At 37.3% G+C, this 20,067-nt stretch overlaps 1 protein-coding gene across 50 annotated transcripts in view; it reads right to left on the bottom strand.

Moving 5' to 3' along the window:
* Nucleotides 1-20,067, bottom strand: part of RIMS1 (regulating synaptic membrane exocytosis 1) — a 291,550-nt gene that overhangs the window by 14,232 nt on the left and 257,251 nt on the right. For 46 of the 50 annotated variants that reach the window (XM_060752859.2, XM_060752857.2, XM_060752858.2 and 43 more), the window contains one exon: nucleotides 9,173-9,408. The exons of 3 other annotated variants lie outside the window; for them this stretch is intronic. In XM_060752859.2, coding sequence (XP_060608842.1) covers nucleotides 9,173-9,408 — 236 coding nt within the window. Of the gene's footprint in view, nucleotides 1-8,206; nucleotides 8,465-9,172; nucleotides 9,409-20,067 lie in introns of those variants that run through there. One more of the 50 variants, XM_060752894.2, reaches the window with a different exon arrangement.

The following is a 20,067-nucleotide window of genomic DNA, read 5'->3' on the forward strand; positions in this document are numbered from 1 at the left end:
TTAAACCAAGTTAATACTCTCACGTTACCAAGAATGATTAATCACCAACCATTTCTGGTATATGAGTAATGAAATAAAACCATCTGACTATATTTTTTATGTAATATGCACACACATATGGAACCTAGAAGTCAGAGTTGAGAAAGGAGGGGTTAGATTTGTCTATGATTCAGACAAGATGGTCTGGTGGAAAAAAAACACTGTTGTAATCAACTATTGTTAAAATCAAATTGATTATGATAATCACATTTCAACAGTACTGAATGTGGTAACGTATAACTTTATTGCTTTTCCATGTGTAGCCACAGGTCTGAAATGCAGATAACCTGACACCATGCTCCCAAGTTTTGAAACACAGTTCTGGGTTATTTGCACACGTATGCACACAGCCATGTACAGATAGACGGAAAGTACAGGCAGTCCCTGAGTTACAAACATCTGATGTACAAATGACTCATAGTTAAGGACTGGGTGGGACAACAAGAAGTGACGGAAACCTACCTCTAGAAGGGTAATCCACTCCTGAAAGAGCTATCATAGCCAATTTGTTCAAAATCCAATTATCACAGGCTATCCGGAGCTTGCTTTATATATCTATGGAGTTACACTTAAAAAGTGTACTTATTCTGATTTTCATACAAATTCAACTTAAAAACAAACCTACAGAACCTATCTTGTTCATAACTTACGTCCTCATCAGAAAGGCCAGGCGAGGCATCCTACTTCACCTGACATCACTGTGAAAAGAGAGGGGCAGCAGGACAAATATGTCGCCCCGCATGCAGCTCTCTTTTGGTGACACTACTCACATAACACATGGGAAGCGTCATCCTTCTGGAGAGGACCCGTACTAACTCCACTGGAGCCATCCCAATATGGGCAGGATCCCATGTTGTAGGGAATGCCTCTGCCGATGGTTTCACCCCGGTTGGGGCGAGGCCTATGCTGGAAGTCACACGACGTCATGTGATGTCCAGTGTAGGTCTCCATACCCAAGACATTTACCCAGTCTGATGAGGCTCTCAGGACTGCTTATAATTTAAGAACTGTGTGAGTAAATATCAAGCTACCTTGCTTGGTGGCAGTGAAATAAATCATTGTTATTATTAGCTTCTCAGTAGAAAAATGGGTATCCTGATATTTAGGGAACTTACTTGGGAGAATAACACATGTGTGTGTGTGTGTGTGTGTGAATGCATATATGTTTATATTTGTAGGGATATATTTTTCTCTCACAGGAAAGGAGAGCTAATAGTGAGTGATTTTAATCCAAGTATGCCATGTGCATTGGAAAGGTCATCTAGCTATAAATTGTCATGAAGCCATTTGCTATAAAATGTCCCAGCATAGGTTGATATTATGATGTCATACAATTAGTTACAATATTTTTTCCAACTACTGACATGTTTTATATTCTCCGTCTCAGTACAATTGGAAGCCACACTATGCCATGCCTGCTTCCACCTTCTATGTTGGGTACGTTTATCTTTCAGGACATGCATTAAGGTACCAACCATAAACAATATACTACTGTAAGTAATCTCTAGCACAAAGATTAAAGTGTAATATTATACTACAGAAAACATATTTCAGTTGTTTGAAAGAGCTGCATGCAGTTAGAATTATGCCTGCAAACAAATTGCTTTGTACATTTCTGTGCCTCTTCTCAAACATGCCTAAGAATGTTTGTATATATAGAAAGCTACACACCAAATAATATTCTGTTTACATTTAGGAAGCTATCCAAAATTAGCTTCATTGGTAATCAGAGTATGCAGTGTTTCTTACTTTGATCTGTTTTAGTTTTATTACTTTGCTAAGATTCAATGCTATACAGTATCATAATTGTAGTTTCTTTAAAACTCCTGACTGAACCCGGTTTATTTTTCATGCCTTTGACATCAGATCAATGCATCATACACATCCTACTTACACTTATAGGATGGTAACAAAGTATTACCAGATCACTGTAATTAACAACAGAGGTAACATCTGAGACAACATGTAGGGCTGTAACTCAAACACTATAACTTCTCATATATGATTCATCTCCTGTATGATTTTTAACATTTTTCCCAATGAAGAAGCCAGTGAAGCTTTGGAAACTTGCGTGTTGTGTTTTGTACATTCTGGTCAGTTGGTCAAGGTATTACCCTTTTGGAAATTGCAAGACAGTACCAGCAATAGGATAAAATTATTTGGGAAATATTCCAAATAACAAACAGACTTACCTTGCAGGCAAAAACAGAATGAAAACTGAACTATATTGAATAATCTGTGATAAGGAGTTAAAACACGGATCTTACTTAAGTGAATCTAGGTGGAGAATTCATTTCCTGCAAAGTATACTAGAAAGAGCCTTGGCATGAAGCATTGCTTGGAATGATCAAGCACCTTGACTCACAAATGTCCTTTCTGCTATAAGCCATATTAGGGGCTTGCAAAAAGAAAAATCAATCAACATTTCACAGGATATTTCAGTAAATTTACAATCTAGGAAAGCCCATCGAATCCAATTAAATCCTGAAACAATTTTACTCATTATATAAGGTTTTGGGTTCAGGAATTGTTGCCTATGAATTTAAGTATCTGTGTAATTTGGGAAAAGAGCTAGGAAAGCAGCAGAGATAAACTACAAGAGAGTTCTCATTTTGGATTCTCATTTCCAAATAGCTCAGGGAAAGTTCTGTGCAAATTAAGAAGTTTTAAAACCGGTACATGGTTTCCTTACCTATTGACTTCCTAATATTAATGGCAATTATCCTTTGTGAATATGAGTTTTAATTAGTCCTGTTACTGCTAGGAGTCCCCGGTGGTGTAATGGGTTAAACCCTTGTGCTGGCTGAACTGGTCGACCAAAAGGTAGGCAGTTTGAATCTGGGGAGTGAGGTAAGATCCTTACTTGTCAAGCTCTAGCTTTCCATGCAGGGACATGAGAGAAGCCTCCCACAGGATGGTAAAACATCAAACCTCCAGGCATCCCCTGGGCAACATCTTTGTAGATGGCCAATTCTCACACCAGAAGTGATTTGCAGTTTCACCCCTGAAAGAGTTATCATGGGGGAAAGGTGTCTTCACTGAAGCCAATCCTTGTTTCCACAACAAGCCAATTTCATTAAAACAAATCCAATTATCATAGGGACAGAAAGTGAGATTAAACCTTCTGAACAAGGGCAGAGGCACCTAAACTAACACCACAGGGGTGTTAACTCTTCCCTATACTATCCATATCTATATATATATATCTGGAGTTAACACTTTAAAGTGTTCTGACTTATGTACAAATTCAATTTAAGAACTAACATACATAATACATCTTGTTTGTAACTTGGAGGCTGCTTGTAATCATAAAAAGACTAATGCTAGAATGAAATCAAATAACAGGGAGCATTTATTAGGGTGTGGATACCCCCCCCCCCCCAAGCAGAACTGGTAGCAGTCAACTGAAACCTCAAAAGAGAGGAAAATATGTAGAGTGTTTAAAGTGCCTCTCTGCATCCTCTTCCGCACACCCAAAAGAATTGCATAATAATGTTAACCCTGGAGGGCTGCTGATGTTTCAGAAGTCCCAAATAGCTCTGGCTTTCATTAACCTCTTTAGACCAAGATGGATAGATCTGGAGCAGTTTTCTAAGTTGTTACACAACCATCTCAACTAAATAAAAAGCAGCAAGGTGGGGGGAACATACTCAAAGAATGAGCGAGGGAGAGAGAAAAAGTAAAAAAGAAATTGATTCAGACCAAGCTAAGCACTTAAACAAAGAAAGCAAAAGCAAAAATGTGAGTCTAAATTTCTTCAGTTGTACGAAATAGGGCTTAGAAATGCTGAACTTTAGTAGCAGTGTGTCCGTGTTCATCAACAAAACAAACATATAATTTCCCTCCCTGAAGCTTATTCAGAAGACGTATTAAAACTTCCCAGTGAGAATGAATAGAATTGAACTATTTCTTTCTTTCTTTCTTTTTTTTTAAACACCCTTTGTGTGAATTTAAGTTTGACTGTTAACCAAACAAGTCAACCAAGTTGTTAAAAAACAGGTTTACTTTTATATCCATAAACATGCTGTGTAGTTCTCAGGAAATGCAACATCTTTTCAACAAATACTGATTTGAAATGGAGGTTTCTTCCTCTTTCTATTCTCCAATTGCCAGATAAAAAGAAAAAAAATATACATTTCAATGGGATAAGATCACAAGTTGTAATCATCTTTCTAGTTTTGCTATGCCAAGAGATCTCAGCTAAATGTTAAAAAAAGAAGAAATGCTATTGTGAAATGGATGGTAACAATTTCAATTGTTTATGTGTACCTTGATCTGACCACTATTTTAATTTAATATTTAATATGAACCATAACCAATACAGTAGAGTCTTGCTTATCCAACATAAATGGGCTGGCAGAAAGTTGGATAAGCGAAAATGTTGGATAATAAGGAAAGATTAAGGAAAAGCCTATTAAATGTCAAATTACGTTATGCTTTTACAAATTAAGCATCAAAACATCATGTTTTACAACAAATCGACAGAAAAAGCAATTCAATAACAGTAACATTATGTAGTATTACTGTATTTACGAATTTAGCACCAAAACATCACAATGCATTGAAACAGCTGTGGATCCAGGAGGGAGGCAGACTGCGTTGGATAATACAGAACGTTGGATGAGTGAAGGTTGGATAAGCGAGAATCTACTGTAATTGGATATTGCTTTTGCTGCCCTTATAACCATGTAAAGGTTGTTTCATCGCTTTGGAAACAGTCAGAAAGCTAGATGTAAGACACCTAAGGTTTAAAAACCTTCCCTTATTTTCTGAGACTCCAAGTCCCTCTCTAATTTTGGACAAGAAAAATGTGGGATTATGAGAAGGTTTTTTTTTTTTACCCTTTTTGCAGTTTAAAAAAATTGTATACAGAATCTCTGAATGTTGGAAAATTTCACAGCAGCAACAAATAAACTTTTGCATAAGAGAACAATTTTGAATTCGCAGTTACTGGAGAACAAGCTTTTTATTCTCATGTAGGGGCAAAAAAAAAGGTAACTAGCTGTTTTTGAGAGCGTGTCCCAGTTTTATTTATACTCCTATTCTGGACTGATTTATGTTTGTTACTCCTACATATATGGTCAGAACTCAAATTGTGCTATTTTTTCTTAGTCACGTTTTTCTGCTTATGTCTAATGTGACATAAAAGAAATTGTAGCCATAGCATATAAAAAGGACTATATATTATACTCATCTGAACACAAAACAGAAAGCATAATACATCAAATATTTTGGGTTGTTATGTGTTCTCTGGGCTGTATGTCCATGTTCCAGAAGCATTCTCTCCTGACTTTTCACCTGCATCTATAGCAGGCATCCTCAGAAATTGTGAGGATACCTGCCACAAACCTTACAACCTCTGAGGATGTGTGGCTTAGATGAAGGTGAAACATCAGAAGAGAATGCTTCTGGAACATGGCCATACAGCTCAGAAAACACACAACAACCTAGGGATTTTGGCCATCAAAGCCTTTGACAATACATCTAATTATTTGCTAGTAAAACTATAATACTTAAAATTATTCTGAATTAAAACATCTCAAGACAGTAAGAAAAATCCTATAGGCACTGGCCGTCAGTCTACTTAAATCTCATAGAAGTAAATGGGATTTAAGTAATTTAATAGCAGCATGCAAAATTGCAACCTTACCAATGAGCAAAATCCAATCACTGTTAGAGGGAGACATAAGTATACTTAAGTCTTGGTTTTGATCAAGTCCTTTCAGTTACCGAAGCAAATCCTTGAAATCCTCTAATCTTTTGCTGTAAATAATCCTTGGTAACATAATTAAGTGCTGGAAAGGATTACATGAGTCAAATGACATCCAGGTAACTGAGCCTAGCTAATGATTTTTGAATTCCCTCTAGGATTTTAATGGTGATAATAGGACCAAACAGGATTGGCTTTGTTGATTAATATTAATTTGCTATTCTAAAATGGTAGGCTCGCTCAAGCTTTCAGTAACTGTATCGTAGTGTTTAAGATTTCACAGAATATATCAGTTTAAGGTTTGCAAACCACCACCGACACTAAAAGATTCTGTATCAATTTTGGAATTTATTAGTGAAATCTCAAGAAAACAAGTGCAAACATTCCCCCAAGAATCCAAGAATAGGGCTCACTTACATGAGCAATTCAAACATCTCTTATATTAGATGGCACAATGGTGGATTCTAGTAAAAATGCTAAATGAGAGAAGAAATCTGAATGATGCGGCAAGGATCTGTAGAGGCAAAGGTACCTGTTGACTTATGTTTTTACTGATGCTTCCTGACACAAACAGAAGAGACTGAGCTCAAGCTGTGGTCCTGAGAAACACCTGACAGCAATAGAAGGCAGGAAGCAAATAGTTTCTGCCTCGTTCTTCCTTTTTTAACCCAAGGGGCTTTGTTGAAAAATCTGCCAAAACAAACATCTCAGTCCTTTGTAAATGTGTTCTCTTCTGTACTCAGTTTTGGCAGCCGGCAGTACTTTACACAAAGACCCACCTGTCATTTCTGAACAAGTCTCACAAACTCATGTTTATTATTCTGTGCCAAACAAGACTCTAAAGGCATCAGCTCCTATTTTTCCTGAAGAGGAAGAGATCTGTTTACACATCATACTGTGATGGTGTCTGTGAGATGACAATACCAATGAAAAATGGGATGTAGAGATAAGAAAGGTAAATATTCTTACATCTCATCTAGTGTAAAAGTAAAATACAAAAGAAAAAACGTTCCTCTTGAAATCATTACACAGCAGGAGCTTCAAGGGCTGTTTAAAAAAACCAACCAACCATACCTTGTTGGTACAAACACTAACATAAACGTTGCCCTGGCTCCAGATAATTTGCCAATTATTTCACTGAGCTGATTCCATAAATGTTTTCCATAAAGAATTGAGACAAATATATATATAAGACAAGCATATTATAATAAATCTAAAGAGTAAAAGCAACTCTGGACCTTGATTTCTGAGATTAAAAGGAAATGATGCATTTGTCTGATTTTTAACTGGCTGGTAATTGATCACGGGGTCTTGGTTTGGATCCTGACTTCAAAACATCTCCTTCCCCCTGCAGCTTTCATTATTGTTATGAATTATTAAATGAGCAAAAATGCCTATCGTAGTCAATTAAGGGCACATTTACTTTTTTGATGCAAATTAATTTCGTTATACAGTGGAGGTTTCTGACAATTGTAACCTTTGTCATGATGAGTATAATAGAATAAAATGGCAGAAATTTGAGAAGTAACTCAGTAATTTGATAATTCAGGTGAAGGAAACACACAGAGATGAATACACAAATGCGCGGGTAATAGTTACAATGTGTTTCATATGACTTAGCAAGGAGAAATAATACACAAGAGCAAGAAACAAATTACTCACATCATAGACAGACCAGAAAGACATTTGTGTAGAAATAAATTCTGTTATAATAAATGGATCACTCAAATTAAATAACAGCTCGATAAGGGTAACAGGGGTTGATAAGGGCAGCACGTATCTAAAGATATCTTCAGTTTCTCCTTGATTGAACCAAATGCCTCAGTAGTGGAAGGAACAGAAGTAGTGCCACCACTGCCAGCACTCTTTAGGCACTCTTAATGTGTGGATTGTACCTTTTTTTTGCAAGTAAACCATAATAGTAATTCCATACCCCTGGGATCTTGGGCAACTTTTTGGAAACATGAAATTCATATCTTTCATCTCAGTTCTAAATACAGAATAGACGATACCTAACTTTTACACACGTGTTCTAATATGGCACAAGTATAGTTTTGCACACCATAAGAGCACTACTGTTAATCACCACTACCACCCGAGAGTAGAAGACATTTGCACGCATGAATCAAAGCCCAAAGTTATCTAGGCACATTTCTGCAAGTATGGCACATGTATAATGAGTATTTCAGATGCAATAAGATTTTTGTATGTGTATTTTTGACACCAGAAATATCCTAAGAGAACTATTGTTTTGTCAGACCTAAACACAGTCTTTATCTGTTAGGTTGCACATAAATCATAGATGTATAAGGCATTAATTATTATTTTAAGTACTTCATTTCACTTTAACACACTGAAGCTAGGCAGGAGGGGTGGAATGGGAGGTAAGATAATTAGATGTAAAAACTGAGAACAGACAAAATGACTGAACAGAAATTTAAAAAAAATGTGACATACCTGCAGATTGTGATTACCTTGACCATGAGATAAAAGCCCCTGTTGCAAATCTGGCAGAGCTCTATGTTTTCAGCAAGTTCCCCCTTTCCTTTTTAAAGTCACCTAAAGATGTATGATCTCACCGGAAAGAAGGGCGATCCCGCCCTCCTCCTGATTTTAACAGAACCATGATCTTTAAAACATCTCTTCATTTTCTCTATAGTAGCTCTGTTCTTTCTTGAGGCTATTGGATGGAGGCTTTTAAAATTTCTAAAGTAGCAAGAATGAATTGGAGCTTTAAAAGCATGTAGCGTAGCATCCTGCTACACTCTTATTAATTCACTTCACTAAATCTTTATAAATTGGAGAACTGAGTCAGCATTAGTTAGTTTCAAAGTTATACATTCCTCTTTTTAAAAAAAATCAACTCATTACATTGTTACATATAGTACAACCCATGTATCCGCGGAGCCAATATACACAGTTTCACTTATCCACAGTTTCATGTATTCATTTGAGTATTTCTCCAAAAAATCTCCTGTACAAACCCTCTTCTCAGTATCTCCGTTGTTTGTCCCATTGAAAATAATAGGATTTGCTATTATCCATAAGCTCATCTATCCACACAAAGGCCAGGAATGTATTCCCCACAGATATGGAAATCATATACAAATGGAAGCACACATAAAGCCACAGTGATTGGCTTACTTGGAATTAATATTTATAATTTCTCAGTTCAGCATGAAGTGTTGTCATTCTTATTCCATTTTTCCCTGGTGAAAATGGTTCCCATAGCACTGCATGCATGTTTGGGTAAGCACAGACACACACCCATACACACAAATGGAAGAACACATAAAGCTACTCAAGACATTGTGTTTTCATATTGGACTGTTATCTTAAGAGTAATGTCGTGTGATGTAATGTGATGTGATGTGATGCAGTGTGCTTACATACCCATGTACTTGTTGTGCATGTCTTACTCACCTGTTTGGCTAAGCTGGGATGTGCTTCTGCTTCTTCTAGAGACCATGGCAACCACTTTGGCACTAAGGCTTGATCGTCTTTTCTTCCCACCTGTTCCAAGTGTACCAACCGCCGTGTCTGATTGACTACCATCATTATGCTCCAGCTTATACACCTCTCCACTCACACTTGTGCTCTTTGTGATGATTCTCCCTGAAGTCCCCATCCGTCTGCCTTGCATTTTAGGAGTAAACGTACTATATTTACAAATAAAAACATACATGTACATTTAAATTATTCTTGTGTTTAGAAAAGTCATAAAATCTAGAAACATCAGAGTAAAATAGTACACCCTTCCCACAAATTCTGGTAAATATACTTTCAAATTATTATCAGACTTAAGAATTACACTGTCTTATTCCTCAGTACCAACATTTGGTATTGGTATCATATTCTTGATATTTTCTAATTTCTAGTTGAGATGAGCATCTCAGATCCAATTTCTTATTCTAACTCTGTTTTGTCTCCATTCACATGGATTTGTCTAGAAACGTACTGGGAATGGACTTGATTTTTGTCCAATTAAAGATGTCCTTCAAAATGGGGAATATTGCTATGCTATACTGATTACATTGGGCAACAAACACTTTTGGTGCCTCAGACCTGTTTCTGGGTATATTTGACCTGCTGGTTCCAACAATGGCACCAGTTTTCCCCTATCAGTTCTAGTTGTTGAGATCCAGAACATATGCCATATACCAGTTATCATCTGCTATCGCATAGAAAACCATGATCACCATATCTAAGAAAGTAGAGCTGATGTGGCCTATTCAATGCAATTTTCTGAATCAACACCCCAAATTACCTCAGGAACAGGCCTAAAAACCAAGATACCAAGAATTCTTTTTTAAAAAGCATTTTCTTTTCATTGTTCATGCATAACCAAAAACCACAAAATCCTTTTATGCAGGTTGACTATTAAGGACCAAAACCGTGCAATATAGTGTTTGTGCACTTATTAATTTCCACTTTGGAGGTATGCTGTTCAAAATAAGGATTATAGTAATACTTATTGCAGCAGGATAAATATTCTTTATTGGTCTAAATCAGGAATTGGGAAATTACAGCTTGCAGCATCCATATGGCTCTCTCCTGCCCCACACATTTTATAAGGGCAATCATATGATACCAAATCCCCCCCCCCCCCCCCGGCCAACTCTTCAGACCAATTGAGGTTTTAGGGCCCATTGCAGCCATTTAAGGGGTTATAGTGGTTTAGACCTGTAATGCAACAGAATACAAACCCGAAGTGACATTTTCCAGGTTTGAAACATGGGCAGAAACGGTTTGACAAGCTTTACGAAAAAAATAAAGTGCCCCCTGTTTGCCCTTGATGCAAATGTTTTTCATGCTAGACAGCATAGAGGAGAAATAACTAGTCATCTTTGCAAATTTTCCAAAAGATAACAACATTAAGTTCTTATTAAATATATAAATATGCTGCTCTTTCTTTTTTTTTAAAAAAAACCCAACACAAACATGATTAATAGCTTAGGCTTGCCCAACAGCTGGATGAGTGTGATCCAAGATGGATGAACAGTATGGTCTGAAACCAAATGTTAGTTCATACTGGAGTATGGAAATCTGGTAAATCAACACTTGCCTATATTCTATTAACAAATTAACAAATCAATTTAAACCTACATGTTTTTATGATTGCAGCCATATTGTGCAGTCCTATACAGGCCTATCCAAAAAGTAAGTTATAATGGGGGCTGTTGTCTAGGGAAATCAATATACGATCATAATGTTGGTGGGCACAGTTTATTCTCTTTGGATTTCTAATCCATGATCCTAATAAATAAAGGCAGGCAATTACATGAAAATCAACATTAAATAACATTTAACAGAATATGCATACCCTCCAATACTTCACAGATGAAAACTGGGACATTTGCGGTTAGGCAACATCAAAGTGTGGCCAATGCGACAAATATTATTAACAAAGAAGAAAGCACAAGTAGGAAAAATGGCAGGTTTATCTTGCAAAGTAAACTGAATACAAATTGATTTACACTTTCACCCCAATCTGCTGCAATTGAAGCACACAGAGGCCAAAGTGGGGGAATGGGAGAAAAGAGAAACTAAGGCCCCTTCTACACTGCCATGTAAAATCCAGATTATCTTTGTAGAACTGGATTATATGGCAGTGTAGACTCATGTAATCCAGTTAAAAGTAGATAATGTAGCTAATCAGGATTATATGACAGTGTAGAAGAGGCCTAAGAAGATCTAGATTTAGTTGTAAGCATTAGGGAGGGAGGGAGTGAAGTGGCTTGTTTTCTATCATTTCCAAGGTCTGACTCATACTTGAGATCTCCAATATTCCCTGATAGCTTCGGAAATTGGACATGGTGGTATCTTTCAGAAGGTGTATGTAACACATAAACATTATAATTGCAGAATTTTGGCTGGCTCAAAATAATGGAACACCCCTCCCCCCCCCCCCACACACACACATCATTTGAAGTAGTGGATTCCAAGTACAAGATGACTACAGTTTGCAACCCACCCCCCACCCCCCAAACAAAAACCCATAAGGGCTATACTGGAACTGTGAATATGAAACAGTCACAAGTGTGTAACTTCAGGTTGCAAATTTCAAACTGTGATGTAATATTATGTGCAATATTTACACAGAACACCACCCTCCCCCAACAATATTGCAATAAAGCTTCGAGAACCCCCAGTGGCCACTCAAGCGGCATATAATAGTGTGGTTTGCATAACAGAGTGAAATCGTGTGTATTAGTAATGGATTTAAATAATAAAAATACTCCCATATAAAGTAATGGAACAATTGTGATGGGACCTGATGATAAACACTAGCCTTTGCCTGCTTGTGAGTACTTCACATTGAAACTGTTAATTTGCATATACACCTTTTGTGTTCAGCAAAATTTAGAACCAGGTCTTGCTAAAAATTCCTTTTCTTCTTTGACTATTTAAATTCAGGGTGTATTCCCACAGGACCCATTGGAACCTACTTCTGAGCAGACGTGCATAGGGTTGACTACAAACGGATGTGTGGCACAAATAACTATGAATGTCTGATGTTCCTTGTCTTCATTATTCTATTTAAATTCTCCTTTTTGGCAATGTGGAACAGATCCTTAGGGTGTTCAAATTTATCTATGGAAGGTTAAACAAGATGTACTCAAAGACGATGTCCTCGGTTTCAACTAGATATTTGATTAGAGAAATAAAACTACCAGTAAATAGTCAAAGTTAGTGGTTGCATTCCAATGTTGTTTGTTAAAAATTAAATCTTATTTGACCGATGTGTTCAAGTTTGTGTTTTTTAAAAATAATAATAATCAGTTTCACATAACCATTAAAGAAAGAAGCTTGGATGTTACATTGATTTCATTTCTTCAATAAACAATAGAAGTTTACTCACTCCAGACATACTTTGAATGGGAGAGATCTAAATATATTATATTTTACTATTCTCTAAGTTTAATTGTGTTTTTGTTTTAATTGATTATTTTGCTTGTATGTTTTGTGGGTATCTTGACCCATAAGTAAGCCACCCCGAGTCCCTTCAGGGAGACAGTGGTGGGGTATAAGAATAAAGTTGTTGTTATTGTTATTAAACAAATGCTCAGCTTTCTATTGAAGTAAATCTAACTTCAAATGGAAGCCAGGCTGTTACAGACTCTATTACCCCTCTGCCAGCAGGCAAATGCTCAAAGTACCTTGTCAATAAATAAAGTATTTGGTGTAGTAAATAGTGTGCATTTCACATAATAGGTTTCTGTGAAGGAGAATCCTGAAAATCATGTGAAAAATCATGAAGAAAAAAAATCTCAATCTTGCTTAGCAGGGAAGAAACTTGTGAAATTAATTTATTTGCTTACTTTTTAAAAAGATATTCCATAGGCCACTGGGTGACAACTGAGATACAAATAAAAAAACAACACTTTTGTTCAAGTGTTGTTTAAATAAGGCTTTCTTTAAATAAGGCTTAGGTATCACCCCTGTAATATCTTGAAGTAAATAAATTTGCACAAATGTCATTGCTTTTGTGTTCATGTAAAAGTAGATAATGTAGAAGAAATTACGCTACTATATGCTGCTTTATCTGACTATGATTTTAGCTGCAATTCTTTATTTAGAGATCAAAACCAAGCTAAATAAGATGGAAATCTGAAGGAAATCCTTAGTCTACAAGCATGGAAAGGTTGTTTTCTCACAAATACCATTTTTAAAGTGAACTGGGAAGCCCTTAAATACAGAAGAAATAATAATTGCATTGGAGCATGATGAGTGTTTTTCTTCTGGAAGAGTTGACAGTCATCAATGGATAATCATGAACCAATTACAAGCCAAGCCTAAGATCCACCAACGCTTGGCCCTGGCTTGTAATGAATCCCATCCACCCCAACATTGGCATCTCCTCACTATCTTAGCTATCCCCTCTATCTTCTTTTTGAAAAGTCAATTGCTGCAGTGACAGAGAGATCTAAATGTGAATCTTCCATTCCAGAAATTTTGAGTGTTGCAATGGCAACATCCAGGTTGCTCCAGGTCCTATGGCATTCAATCCTCCAGGGCACATGGCATCTTAGTGTGATTGTCAGGCCTGAAAACATCTGCCAGGGATTCTGTTATGAGTCTTTATTCCTGACATAAGAAGTCTTGAAATATGTATTTTGCCAGCATGTCAGTGCTCATAACAGGTACACAGATTATCTGGTAAGCTAAATTTCTGAAACTCTCTAGTGCCTTAGGATGGTTCCATTTAAAGGTGAAAAATGCCAGGGGAAATTGAGGTCTCTTTCTTAACCTTCCCATCAGCAGTACTGCTGCCAGCAGTACCAGGTAAGTTCTTGGCAAAGGGAAGAGTGTCTAGGAATGGCTTTTTTATCATTTTCTAGATAACAGATTCTTTAGCTGAGCCAATGCAGAATCAGGTCCAATTTCACCATTACTACAGACTACAGAAATGCAGAATTTTACAATACTGGACTATGTTGTCTCAACAGCATTCTCCCAGGCTATATTAAGAAAGGCCTTTTGAAAAATGAGCAGCAGGGATGCAATTCTTCAGTGGTTTTCTTCTGCAAGGAAGAAATTCTGGAAATTTCTTCCAGTTGTGGAAATGCCTTTGTCATCTGGGATTTAAGTTATGTGCAAAATATGCACAAGGTTGTTTTGTGCATTAAATTGAATTTTCTGCATAGAAGAAACCATTTTCTATGCAGAAAGAGCTGTTTCCTTGCATAAAATACAGGTTCCTGTGCAAATCTGTGTATATTATTTTCTGTGTAAAACATAATAAACAGGCAATATTTTATGTGCAGAATAACAACAATTACTTGTAAATTTGCAAGGATTCATGCCAATCCTGGATTTCTCAACACTAGATGAGCTTTTAAAAATAATGTCCATGATAATATTGAATGTTCCTTCCATTCCTAATTTAGAGAAGTTTTCAGGTAGTTCATCGTGTCTACAAAATATGACACTTTTAAAAATGATGTGCAGTTTTCATGCAACATCCACTATGCTGCATGATAATGTGCTCTCTGAAAATAAAGGGTTGTTAAAAGTTGGTGACAAGCTGTAGGAATCTGCCATCCCAAAGGACTTGGTTTGATTGCATATAACCTTTTTATATGACCAAGCTGAATCTTTACCTCAGGACTGGATTGTATTTTTCCAACAGCATCCTCCCAGGCTACATTAACAAAGGCCCTTTGAACATTGAGCAGCAGTTTTAATTGGCAGGTATCTGAGAACCTCTATGGCCCAGAGGAAGTATGCGTGTGGGACCTCTCATACGGAGAACCATCCTCACCTTCTTTGCCTTTTGAACAGTAGTCCCCTGATAGAAATGTTAATATCAGTGTTTGACAATTTTGGTGGACAGCTGAAGTCAGGAAAAACAGCTTTTTTTTATATAAAAAAGTTATGGATGCTGACATTCAAGTTTTTTCATGATGTAAGACAACTTTGCCACTGCAGCAAAGAAAATTTGAGAGAGCAGTGTAAGAACACTTTGGCTAAGCAGCACATTTAAAGTACTGAATATTCTTGTACTGTACTGTACTGTACTGCATTATACTAGAGAAAAAAATACACTTAAAATCTGGTTCCTGCTTCCTGCAGAATTCTGGAGTTTGTAGTTTAATGAGGCTGTTAAAGGCTTCTCCCTAAATTAAAACCCTCAGAATTCTACAGGAAACAGAAACTGTATTTTAAATGTATTTTTTCTCTAGTGTGATGGAATACTATGACTCTTTGGGCTCCTCAAATATTTGCTGGGTGACTAGAGTTTGTGGATGGCAATATTGATCAATACAATTATTTTTTAAAAAAATCAGAACCCCCACTAGAACCCCTTAGTTAAAATGAGACTTTCAAATATATCTTGGATCATTATATTTTGTCCTCCCTGTGACCATGTCTTTGCCAATAAAAGGTATACATTCAAACCCAGTGTGTAGGCAACCCACTGCACTGTACATTCAAAGTCCTCACACATACAAAAACAAAATGAAATAAAAACTTGTCCATTTAAATCTCTTTAGAGTTTTTTTATGCTTATCGGTGCATTGCCATTGGATGGAAAATGGGAATAGCTCATATGTATTAGAATGACTTAGAGAATAATTTAGTTTCCTGCCAGTGAAACTAAAGTATTCTGTAAGGTATTTTTATGTTTGTCCTTGTTGTGTGCCTTCAAATTCCTTCTGACTTTTGGAGACCCATGAATCATAAGATTTTATTGGCAAGATTTATTGGCAAAGATTTGCCTTTGACTTCCTCAGAGGTTGTGAGGGAGACCCTGGTGGCACAATGGGTGTAGTCCTGCTTGTGCCAGCAGGACTACAGACCAAAAGGTCGGTGGCTCGAATCCAGGGAGCGGGGTGAGCTCCATCTGTCAGCTCCAGCTTATCAAGCGGGGACATGAAAGAAGCCTCCCACAGGATGGTAAAACATCCAGGTGTCCCCTGGGCAACGTCCTTGCAGACGGCCAATTCTCTCACACCAGAAGCGACTTGTGGTTTCTCAAGTCATTCCTGCCATTAAAAAAAGAGGTTGTGAGAATATAATTTGACCAAGGCCACCCAAAGGATTTCTATGGCTATGACGGGGATTTGAATCTTGATCTCCAAAGTCATAGTCCAAACCTCACACCATTATATCACACTGGCCCTCAGTTGTTTTATTGCTGGCAGCCTAATAAACAACTTTAAAGAGTAGATGTGCCTTGTCAAAAACTGAGATATTCAAATAGCTACTATGTTATATTATAACATTTAAGATAAATTATTATTGGTGCAGGTTTTTTAAAGGTGAAATAATGCTGAGATCTGGCTCATTGGGAATGAACTAAAATTCATATTTTATTTAACTAAGCACTACTCAAATTAGGTAACATGCAAAAACAGTCCAATTAGATTACAAGGCTATGTTTAGCTACAAATGTAAGTGTAGCTAAATAAACAAATACTTATAAAATAATGAAACATATTTTGATAAGACTTTTGAGTGCAGTCTTCTTTTAAGAAATGCCCAAGTTGTATAAAAGTCATCAGAGAACTGAATGTCAATATTACATAATTACTTCTCAGCTACTTTCTAAAGTAACTCACCTACGTACTCTGGGGAAATACATCTTATCCCGCAATCAAGGCTGTCACAATGGCTTCTAAAACAACAGTTTTAGCACAAATTTCCAGGCATGCCGCTTTCTCAGCAAGAGAAGCCTTTGATAACTGTATTCCTTAGTCGGTCACTCTTATTCCACAGAGTTCTTCAACACAATAAAGAGACACCAGTACTTCAATAATCCATGGTCCTGCTTGCTGTCGATATATGGGTTTAATGAACCTGGTCTTTGGACAGAAAAAATGCCATTCTCCAATGTCTGTTAGATTGCCTTCTGTCTTCTCTGCCAAAACCAGAATTACATACTAATTCTGAGCCCTATGGAGACTTGTGCAAGGAGGTTGCTCATGAATGCTAATAACCAGAGCAAATATCTCTCCTGGACCAAAGGAAAGGCAATCACTCCTTTTTAATGAGGAACATAATATTTCTAAAAATAAACTACTCAGTGTCATCTGAAGTGTGCTATATTTAAGTGCTACCTTAAATTGCCTGTACTGGCTTTTTGAGAGCCATATTGAAAAAAAACTGTTCCTTGGGGGTTGGGGGTGGGATCATGAACTAATACTGATTAAAATCCTGCCCAAACCTGCTTGGATAAATGTAAGCCCCATTAATCTCAGCAGAGCTTACTTGGGAATAGATATGCATAGGGTCAGAAAACCGAATTGCTATGATATAAACCAGATTGAAACTATGGAACTGAATTCAATGTAATATGCAGTACGACCCTTCTATTCACTGGGGATATCTTCCCAAAGTTATCATGAAATCAGAAAACTGTGGATAATAGTGATTCCTACTGAAACGAGCAACTTCTATTGGAAGGTACCATAGTATCATGCTGCAAGACCTAGAGAATTTTGAGAAAGATACTCTTTGATAATTTCCTGCAGAAGCATATCATAGAATTAAAGCTGGACAACCTAGAAAATACCTAGAGAGGACACATTTTGCCAGATGGAGTTAGGTGAAACTCTGAATATCTGTCCTATGGACTGGTATTCAGTGGATGATAACCTCCACTCTTGGATTGTGTAAAGTGGGAATCTGCTTTGATCAATTTTCCTTGTTTGGGTTACTGTTATCCCTCAAGCAACATAGGGCAAATCTACATGGACACTTGACCCCAAAGGGTGTTTGTGAATCAGCTCAGTGGCAGCTACATGATACATGGAACTGATTCTAGTTAATAAGGGCAAATGCCACATAATGCAGTCATTAACCGTGTTAACAAAAGTCTTGGCTTATTCTGAGGTCTCTCCAAGAATTTGGATAAACTGTAAATTCAGGCCCTTGGAAACAGCTGGGCTGGTTCTGCGACCAAAGTAGCCACATAACTGCTTACATGGTCATCCTGTGTTTCCAGGCTTGTGTGGCTTAGGAACACAGAACAAGACCTACCTTCCCTCACCCATCCTCCAGATGTTTTGTACTTCAGCTCCCACAATTCTTAACATCTGATAAGCTGGCTGGGATTTCTGGGAGCTGGAGTCCCAAACACCTGGAGGAGCACAGTTTGAGAGACACTGCTTTAGGACATTTAGGCCCTTTTAAATAATTGCAACAGAAAGGATCATGCATATAAAAGACTGCAGCTAGAGTGATTGGACATTGTGCTGAAAGGAAAGAAGTCACTACTACCTGATTCGTTTCATTTCAGGCTGTAGATTCAAGAGGAAAAGAACTTGAACTCTATAATCACACATACTTGAAGTCTATAATCAACCCCACACACACACTACTGTGTAGATGGACAATTTAAAAGACATGGCTGTGGAACGTAGTGCAAATATCCTTGTTTTCAATGACAGAAAGCATCTGGAATAGCAAACACCCAATCAAAATGTTTAACAAACACCAAGAGACTTCCCATTCTCTTTCTCCTATTTTCACTTTGTGTGGAAATGCTGTATTATATGTGTGTAAACAAAAATTAAATAAATGAGTATTCTTTAAATGACAAAACCTTTGAAATCATGCCCTGTGGGAAGAAGGTTGTGGAAAACTTTCATTTTTGCATGGGAGAAGGAAATAAGCTATGATTTACATCTCTTCCTTTGTTTTTCCATGTCAGGAGTGACTTGCAAGTTGCTTCTGGTGTGAGAGAATTGGCCATCTGCAAGGACGTTGTCCAGGAGAAGCCTGGATGTTTTGATGTTTTACTATACTTGTGGGAGGCTTCTCTCATGTCTTTGCATGGGGAAATAGAGCTGACAAAGGGAGCTCAACCAGCTCTCCCTGGATTTGAATCATTGACCTGTTGGTCAGCAGTCCTGCCGGCTGTCATGAATCTAACCTTTTGCCAGGAAGGCCGAAGCCTGGAAAGTCAGTAGCTGACATGTTCAGAGATAGGCAGGGAGCCAAGAGGCAGGAGGGAAGAGTCAGCCGGAGAGGTGATGTGGTCAAAGGGCATGGTTCTTTAGGTTTACTTCTTCCATATGCCATAGTTCAAATGAGGAATGTCAGCGTATAAATCATTCAAAACCCTGGTTTTGAATGATTTATGATTTATGGCTTGCTACTAGAGAAAATTGTTACTTTAATGAGCAAATATAAATCCTTCTAAGGCCTTAAAACACTCTTTGCTTTCAGTGGAGTACATCTGTGGATGTGTGTTATAGTGTACAATTCCACTGGAAAAAAAATACATTGTGTTTAAATGGCTTCATCTCCACTACAGTCCTACACAGGTAAGAAGCACTATATTCAGCAAAGCTTAGTTAGAAGTAAGCATGTCAAGGATTTGAGCTTCAGGTGCAAGTATATTACATATCTGTGTGTTAGTCTTGTCTCTCAGGAACACATAGTGAGCTGTAGTGCTGCATAGTAATGGGTCCCTTTCATAAGCATCTCCTATAAAACAACTTGAGAGATTGTAGTCCGCCTTCCTTCTTGAATCATCTAATATGTTCATAAAAAGTGATTACGAAATGGTCACATATAAAATTGAGAGTTATCCACCCTATATTCTCATGCTATCATTTTAGTAAAAGAAAATCAGTCCCAAAACCTGGTTCAAATTATCCATGGTCAATATAAGTACTATACTTAACTCTAATATAAAAAAGGACCCATTCCCATCTCTGAAGAGAGCTTAGTCCTTCCTGTGAGAGCATTTAAAAAAGCAGCGATGTGTTCTAATCTTTCTGCAATGGTGCTGTTTCTGGCCTTTTTGAATGCCTAGATGGGGAAATGGCAGTTGCAGCCAAAAGTGGCTGGTCCCCTAAGTCAGC

The sequence above is a fragment of the Anolis sagrei genome, chromosome 1, assembly GCF_037176765.1.
Source record: "Anolis sagrei isolate rAnoSag1 chromosome 1, rAnoSag1.mat, whole genome shotgun sequence".
NCBI classification, from domain to species: Eukaryota; Metazoa; Chordata; class Lepidosauria; order Squamata; family Dactyloidae; genus Anolis; species Anolis sagrei.